The sequence below is a fragment of the Oryza brachyantha genome, chromosome 8 (genome assembly GCF_000231095.2).
Source record: "Oryza brachyantha chromosome 8, ObraRS2, whole genome shotgun sequence".
Taxonomy (NCBI): domain Eukaryota; kingdom Viridiplantae; phylum Streptophyta; class Magnoliopsida; order Poales; family Poaceae; genus Oryza; species Oryza brachyantha.
This window is the reverse complement of record NC_023170.2, coordinates 12,545,706-12,554,744: the sequence shown is the minus strand read 5'-3', so window position 1 is coordinate 12,554,744 and position 9,039 is coordinate 12,545,706. Positions and strand designations below refer to the sequence as shown.

General features: G+C 36.3%; 1 protein-coding gene across 1 annotated transcript; it reads left to right on the top strand.

The window, feature by feature from the left end:
* Positions 1-6,744: 6,744 nt before the first annotated feature.
* Positions 6,745-8,068, top strand: LOC121055171 (HMG-Y-related protein A-like). Its single transcript, XM_040526981.1, has 2 exons — positions 6,745-6,816; positions 6,905-8,068. Exons 1-2 carry the CDS (start codon positions 6,760-6,762, stop codon positions 7,418-7,420), a joined length of 573 nt encoding a protein of 190 aa, XP_040382915.1. The 5' UTR covers positions 6,745-6,759; the 3' UTR covers positions 7,421-8,068.
* The last annotated feature ends 971 nt before the right edge of the window (positions 8,069-9,039 follow it).

Here is a 9,039-nt window from a genome sequence, read left to right as displayed (position 1 = left end):
AATACATTTTATATATACTACTATGAGAGTTCGTAACAGTAGTGGTGTTGGTGAGTCCGGCACCACCACCATATCTGTTTAGTGGGCCGTTAAATCAGCATAATATATATGAATAATGTAGCTGCTCTTTGTACTTACACAACTCTACAACTCAACGGAATAAGGTTGGTTGTTTTGTTTTTCAGATAAAACATTTCTTTGTATTTTGTAAACACAATATAACACATACATAATCTTGTTTCAACCAATTAAAAATATTTTCTTCAACATACTTACTTTTGTTATTTTCAATAACCTATTGCAACACACAAACATTTAACGAGTAAAATTAAAGCCTATACTATATGATTTTGATCAAATTTAAATAGTTTATCTATAAACGTTGGTGAACTTATTCACATTATTTTCAATGTTCTTTATTTAAAAAAAAACATTTTTTGTAGGATTATTGAATCAAAATACTATACAAGATTTGGTATGATAGTATAGAAATGAATAGCAAGATAGTATAAGGGATGATTGTTTGACTTTTCTAGAGAAAAACAAAACGATATATTTGCAACTGAAAAAAAAATTATAATAAAAATTTTACATATGTGTTCTCAGCGATTTAAAAACTAAGGTTAAAAATAAAAAAACTCTAAATTTTACTCCAAAATTATGGTTGAAAGTTCAAATTTTAGCTTATAAGAGCAGATACAATAGCAGACTAGCTATAAACATATTTTAAGAAGACAAAAGAGAAGATAGAAGAGCAGCGATCTACAGATTTGTAGCCAGCTGTAGCACGGACTTCAAGACACAACATGTGTATGACATGTGGGACAAGGTATTAATAGTGAACTATTTGTTTTGTATGTAACTATAGTATGAAATGACTATTAGATTAACTATAGATAATTTGGAGCTAGTAGTTAACTATATTATTGAGCTTGCTCTAAGCATAAGCAAAAGTGAAAAAATAAGATTGCTACAAACTATAAAAATTATATAATTCTGTGGAGTTAATATTGCTTTGGCTTGGTAGATAGGAGTAATAGTGCTACCTTCGTCTCAGGCTTTAACTTTAGATTTCCTCATTTATCAAAAAGGCTTCATTTGTTGAGGAATTATTGCATATGAGTTTAGTAAAGTAATAACGAATGTATTATAATTTAAAAAGAGAGACAAATATATTGTAACTAAAAAAAGTGAAACGCTACATTAAGTCCTTTTTGCATGTGGCCTGCTGATATATACTCTCTCTCCCATAATATAAGACACAACAACTACTAACACAAAAACAAATAAAGAGTTATAATCATCTTATCGTTTAGATTACCTAGGTGCATATATGCATGCATATAATTTGATTAGATATTTTTTGATAGATGAATTTAAAATAAATTAAATTTAAAGAAAAAATATTTGCTAGTGAATATATGTTTGCATGCATGCCTTATATTATGGGACACAGAAAAAAGTAGTTATGTCTTATATTACGAGATAGAGAGAATACCTAATAAGATTAGCTGCTCTCTCAATATCCATTATAATGTTTCTTAAACTACTAACTAACACATTTGTATAAACATTTACTATATAAAAGTTCAATAAAAATGAAATGATATATTCTACAAATTTATATTTTTAATATTTAATCTTAATTAACTATATACTAATTAATTTTTTTTATTTTACGTAAGAGTAAGGATATTCACAATGCAATGACTAGTATGACATCTATAAAATTAAATAAGTTGTCACGTATGATAAAAAATGAGGTGACAATCGAGTTAATGCAAGATATAATTTCTACGTAACGCGCAAGACATGATGTGAGATAAACAATATCAAATTTAAATATAAACTAGTAGTGTTTGCATTATAAAATACTAGTTTATTTATGCTAAAAGATATATAAATCATAGTTGGTATGACTCTAATTGACTAACAATAAACTATAAAAATAAAAAACGCGCCCATACTATAGAGGGCGGGGTGTATAGCTGTGTGCACAAAGGTTTACATTACTACAGTAATAAAAGAAGTGTGGGAGGACCAGTCAGTCACTGAGGTGGCTTTAACTCCCCTTCCCAAAACGACGTTCATCAGAAGCAACACACCACACCGCTCGCCGCCGACAGGTGGGCCCGGATCAAGGAGGCCCCACCTGTCGGCGAGCCGTACCTGGGCTGGATAACCCGTCCTCCTCTCGGTGTACGACCACAGCACACAGAACCGAACCCACCCACCTCCGGCGACATTCTCTCCCGCGTACACAGCACGTGCGCACACCAGCTTGGGCACCCTCACTGACATGGTGGGCCCCACGCGGTGTGCATTTTTTTGCTTTGTATATAAACATAATAAACATTTCTATATTATTTAGTAATAAAATAATTTTATATTGGAGTCTTGGAGATAATATATGTGACAAATAGTAGTATAAATAGGGTTATAAATGTCTATATTTAGGGATAAGATTCAAATCATAAATGATTCTTATATTTTTGAATAGTGGAAGTTGTTATTTTCAAGACTCGATATCCACAAATTCTCATAGTGTAATTGATATTTAGGGGATTTTTTCGGAACTAGACATTATATGAGAAATGCAATGGCTACAAAATTCCTAACCAGCATTTTTTTCTTTTGATGGAGGAGGAAAAATAAAATATTATCGAATTTGTAATAATAATTTAATATTATTATTGATGAAATTAGCTACTGTAAATTTAAAAATCTAAAAAGATCAGATGATGATTTTTTATATAATTTTTTTAAAAAATATTATTTAATAATTTAGAAAGTATTCGTATAAAAACCGAGAAATCTGTGTTTTTTCATCATGCATCTCTTCAAACAAACACAAGCTATGGCCTACACCTCACTGCATATAGCGTAACAAATGTTGTTTGGCAGTCATGTAATACGGGCTGCGTGGCATGAACAAAACATGTCAGATCTACAAGTAAGCTTCCTTTCGTAGGTTTTAGCTTTATAATTTTAAAACAAAAAAAAACTGATTATATGCAATAAAATGAAATCCGGGCCGGGGCTGGGGATCCGTCCCGTGTGGCCATAGCCCGCAGCGAGGAGGGCTCGCTTAGGAAACCGGGGGTGACAGGTGGCGTTCGGGCGAAGCAAATGCGGCAGCCTTACCTTGCCAAAATATTTTCAAAAAACAAACGTTTGATCGAATGTCGGAATGAGTTTTTGAACGTGAATGAAAAAACGAATTTCACGGTTAGGCTAGAAAACGCTAAACGAATCTTTTGAGCCTAATTAATCTGTCATTAGCCTATATTGATTATTTTAGCACTTATGACTAATCATAGACTAATTAGTCTTAAAAGATTTGTCTCAAGATTTCTTTCATAACTGTGCAATTAGTTTTTTAGTTCATCTATGATTAATCCTTTATTTAATTATTTAAGTGTCTAAAAGTTTGATGCGATGTTTTTTAAGAAAATTTTGAAAACTAAACATGACCTGAATTAGAAAATAAAAAACAAAAGAGAATATATTATTTTATTATTTCCTCTCGCGCTTCCCTCTGCTTCACGCGCTCGCTTCCGTTGTTCAGCAAAGCGCTCCAATTTCAAATTTCGAAGCCGTGGCGGCTCCGCAGGCAACGATTCTCACGTAAGAAAGGACCATTTTGCCCATGCCCCCCTCTAGGTGTTATCGCCGGACTTTTTATAGTGCCGGTGAGTCTATATGATCCACACAAGTTCACAGCTGTACATGTTGGGTTATATTTGTACAGAGTAATCTGCTTTAATTTTAGAAGCGGTTGTTTTTGATTTTAATGCATACTCCCTCTGTCCCATCAAAAACCAATTTTTTAGTTTTCGTGTTCAGCGTTTGACCATCTATTTTATTTAAAATTTTTTTAAAAATTAAAAAAAATAGTCACATATAAAATACTATCAAAAATAAAAATTTTAATCATAATTTTTTTTAAATAGGACAAAAAGTCAAAAAAATAAAAAATTAATTTATTTTGGAACGAAGAGAGTAAGTGAAGGTAGAATAAGATAACAAGGATATCTTACTAGACCTAGGCACAAAATATAGCAGTGTCATTCACATTTTTAATATTTTAAACCGGATTTAGACTACTACGAATACCTGAATTTACATTGAGAGTATGTATATATATTGAAAATAGATAAATTATACTTTAAAAAATTCTAAACGACCTCCTAGACACCATATAGCTCCGTCCATGCCGAGGTACCACTCACCTTAGTCCTTAGGTAGCTCTGCCCTGAATGATGTACGTGTGATGTTCTTTTTAGACACACAATGATGAGATGATCAAGCTTAAAATTGCTACTTACACTTTTATTTAAGCAAAATTTGTTAATTGATCTCGACTTTTTAAGCCTATACTTACGCTTTTCTACTTTTCTAGATCATACAAATAATATGTAAAGAAATAGAAAATCTAAGAACTGTACTGCTCAGTTAATATGCTTACCGTATCGTAATTGTACGCAATATATTTATCCAAAGGATATTCTTTAAGTATGATATTACACCACAATATAAAAGTGGTCAATGAAATACACACATTTCATTCCATAAACCTGGATGACCATTCGTTGATTTGACATTCGGTTACATTAATCTTTTGCCTTACTTTTTTAAAGTTACAACTTTCCATTTTTCCAAAATGTTGGCCACATGGAGGAATAGCCAATACTATTTCTCCCTTGGCCTTACCGTTTTGTTAAGCCAATTTATAGCATCATCATATTATAATGCGGAAAAGAGGAGGCTTTATAGGGGCACTACCTGTATCACTAGCATACTTATTTGGCCGTGAATTAAACTGGGGGGGGGGGGGGGGATTGTTTAGCTTTTTAGGAAAAAACAAAACGGCGTGTGTACAAATAAAAAATAATTAATAAATATTTTTTTATATATGTGTTCTTGGAGCATCTCCAAGAGAATGCTAATATTTTGATTTCTAAAAATTTGTATTGGGTTCATCTAAAAATATTAGTCATAAAATTTATGTCCTCCTCCAACAGAAATCTAAAAAGAATAACTTGTATTAGAAATAAGTATTCTTGCCACAAATTTAGGACAAAAGTAAGTTAATTTTAGGCATAGGTAAATATTATGAATGTTTTTAGAAACCTGCTTGAGATATATTTTCTTGCTCAATTTCTAAATTTTAGTTTTATGGATCAATTTTAGACATCTCTTGGAGATGTTCTCAAAGACCTAAGGCTAAAAAATAAATTACGATTAAAAACCTCAAAATCTACTCTAGATTTAAGGATGAAGATTTAAAATTTGGCTTATAAGCATAAACAAAATAGGTGTAGAACTCTATTTACGCTCCAAACTGAAAAACTGGATTTTTTTTCATTTGCCTTTCAAAATCGTATTAGCGAGACTTTGGGTTACACTCCATGGTATTTTTATGTATGGTGGTTTTTCTAGCGTGTACTCCATCCATGTTCCATGTTAGTATGCTTTGTTGACGTGGATACACAATTATTGTGATATCTGTAGCTAAACAAGGCAGCAAAAAACACGTAAAAAGTTTATTCAGTTATGTTGCAGTGAAGTAAGTAAAGCATAAATTTATAGCATATCACGCAAAAAGTAGTCAACTATATCCGGATAACCGCTGCCTTAGTTTGAAATTCAGTTACACTATCATCTCGCAAAATTTTTGGAACTTACAACTTTACTTATTGCGAAAGCATTCTATATGTTTAACTAATAAAATGTTCACATTACAATTTACATGGAGTCTGATCGGTGGAGCTACAGTTGATAACTTGTAGGAAAAATAAACAAATCAACCAAAAACAATTCATAGGACAAGCATATTATCAACTTAAGCATCTTGAAAAATAGACTACATCGAAAAAAAAGCTCAAAATGAACCTTGAAATTAGGTTTAAACAATTCAAGCTAACATCCAAAACAGGTGTGCTTCTAGCCACACTATCCTAGCATCCAAGGGTGTCATCCTTTTGTTTTCGGAAGAAAAAAATTTAAACAGTATATTTGTAACTAAAAATAATTTATATATTAAACTTTTATATACATGCCTTCTAAAAGCAAAAGTTAAAAAAACGATAAAACACCAAAATTAGCTCTAAATTTATGGTTGTAAATTTAAAGTTTGGCGGATAACTGAAGTGAAAAGAGAGGTGCAACAATCTAAACCTAAAACATATTTTTAATTTAGTGAGAAAATGAACCCCAAACTAATTTGGGGAAACGGAAGGGAGCATTGCGCATGTTCATGCACCCAAATTAAAACCAACACAAAACCACCCTCTAAGGGTACACCCGTAATTTCATTACTCCCCCCAAAAGGGCGAAACCGCGGGGGTCGGGACAGCAGGAGCCGCCAAAAGCAAAAAAAACATAAAGCTCCGCCCTCCCATGCCACGTCACCGATCCGCGTGACCCGCCCCTCTCCCCACCGTCCGATCGCGGCGGGCTGAGCCATCTCAGCCGTCCATCCTCCATCCGGTCGTCTCCTCGCACACAATGGTGACAGTGTGACAACACACAGCCCAAGCACACGTAAAAAAAAATCGGGAAGAGCGTAAAAAAAAATTGAAAGAAAAAGGAAGCCATCTGCTGCTCCATTTTTTTCTTATCTATTCCGTTCCTGATCCAAACCCATCGTCTCTCTCGTTCTTCAAATAAGGTCTTCCTCCTCCTCCTCTCCGGAGAAGAATTCCCCCCCCCCCCCATCTAGGTCGCCCCACCTCCCCCCGACTCCGCCGCGTCGCCATGGCCGCCGCCGCCGACGACGCCTCCAAGCCCCCGCCGCTCCCGCCTTACCCGGAGGTGAATTTCTTCTTTGTGGGTTTTGTTTTTTTTTAGAATTTTTTTTGGGGGGTGGGGGGTTGATTTGTGGATTTGTGTGTGGGTGCAGATGATACTGGCGGCGATCGAGGCGCTGAACGAGAAGAGCGGGTCGAACAAGTCGGCGATATCGAAGTACATCGAGGGGAAGCACGGGGACCTGCCGCCGGCGCACGCGTCGCTGCTGACGGCGCACCTGGCGAGGATGAAGGAGTCCGGGGAGCTGATCTTCCTCAAGAACAACTACTTCCGAGCCGACGCGCCCGACGCGCCGCCCAAGCGCGGGAGGGGCCGCCCGCCCAAGCCCAGGGACCCCAACGCGCCGCCGCCGCCGCCCAAGCCCTCCTCCCCGCGCCCCCGCGGCCGCCCGCCCAAGTCCAAGGACCCCATCTCCGACGCCGTCGCGCAGGCCGCCTCCGGCATGCCCAGGCCCCGGGGCCGCCCGCCCAAGAAGGCCAAGACCGCGCCCGCCCCCAAGCCCAAGCCCGCCCCCGCCCCCGCAGACGGCTCCGCCCCCGTCAAGCGCGGCCGCGGCCGGCCGCCCAAGGTACGCCCCACCGTCCCTAGCGAGACGGCGGCGGCCTGACCAAACAAACCACCCCAGTCTCCGGCGTCTCTAGGGTTAGGGCGTAATTGGGATATGGCTGTTAATTAATTCTAGGGTTCGCTTCTTCGCTTCACTTAATTTCCTCTAATTGTTCGTCGTAATCAGGCTGCTCTCGTACAATTAATCGGGTAATTAGGCTTTGTTCTCTGTGCCCTGCTGCTGCTGCTGCTGCTTGTGTTGTTGTTCCTGTTGTTGTTGTAAGCTAGGCTTCTCCTGCTGCTGAGTGGATTAATTAAGCTAAGCTAAGCTAATGTCAGATGTGTACAATTAATGGATGGTGATTTGTTTTTTTAACGATTGGATTGCCGGTGTGTGCTGCTTTGGAGTGTTTGACCTCTCTGATAGCGACGCTGCTTAATCTGTCTAAGCTGCTCTGTGATGGCCTGCTAATCATGCTCCGGTTTGGTTTTTTGACCGTGCTGCTCCGCTCTGTGCTTATCCTGTGGAGTGGAGTGGACAGTGAGTGGAGTGTGGGTACTTGGCTGTTTTGTCGTTTAGCTGCCTGTCTAGTGTACTACAGTAGAGTGGTGCATTGCAGTACTACTGTAGTATTGTTGCTGCTGAGCATGTTTGAATTGCAAATTTCTCTCTCCCTCTTTCATTGACATTTTGTTATGAGGACAATCTTGCTCTCCGTTTTGGTATGCAGTTTGTTCATGTCAATGGCATATTCGTATTCTGAGGCTTTGTTTAGTTTTCAAAATTTTTTCAAAAAACATCACATATGTTTGGTTACTTAAATAGAGCATTAAACATAGATGAAATAAAAATTAATTCATAGTTATGTGAGAAACCGTGAGACGAATCTTTTGAGTCTATAAGTGCTACAGTAGCTAATATGTGCTAATGTTGGATTAATTAGGTTCAAAACATTGTCTCATTGTCTCGTGGTTTCTGGGTGAGTCGTAAAATTCGTTTTTTCATTCATGTCCGAAAGCCGTTCCGCCTAGCAAAATTTTTTGTTTCACCATCTAAACGCAGCCTGAGTAAATATTTAGGAGTAACGTTTTACTATGGCTGCAATGTTGAACTTCCTTTTGACAGATTATTTTTCCTCTTGCGTGCACACGCTTATCATATTATATTTTTAAAATAGATTTATATATTTGTATCATTTGATTTCACTATTTGTATTATGAAATAATTATGAAAAAAATTAGATATTGTTTTATCTTTTATCTGAGTGAACATAGCCTATATAGGTGATGGTGAGATTTCGTTGCTTCATGTTACTCTATTCGTCTAATAATATAAGGATGTTTTTTAAATAAGAGTGAGGTTGAGAAAGAGGATTATGATTTGTTAGAACAAAGAAATGTGTGAAAAAAATCAAGGTTAAGTTATAGAAAATAACATGTTTTATTGTAAAAGTTATAGAAAATCACATAATATGACTTGTGGCCTATAACCTTGGCTACTATGATCATAAAGGTTCACAAAACCTTACATCTATACATAATAATCATATACTTCTATTTACTTATTTTATATCTTATAAAGTGTTTATGGAATTTTCATTATTGATTTCTTAAAATAGGTGGTTGGTTTAATTTTTATTTAATTTTAATAATATTATTATTTTAATAATATTATTTTCA

Excerpts from the sequence above, each read along its gene's own strand:
- LOC121055171 (XM_040526981.1), top strand. The coding sequence starts at position 6,760 with ATGGCCGCCGCCGCCGACGACGCCTCCAAGCCCCCGCCGCTCCCGCCT. Across the intron at positions 6,817-6,904 it reads CGCTCCCGCCTTACCCGGAG|ATGATACTGGCGGCGATCGA; the intron begins GTGAATTTCTTC and ends GTGTGGGTGCAG.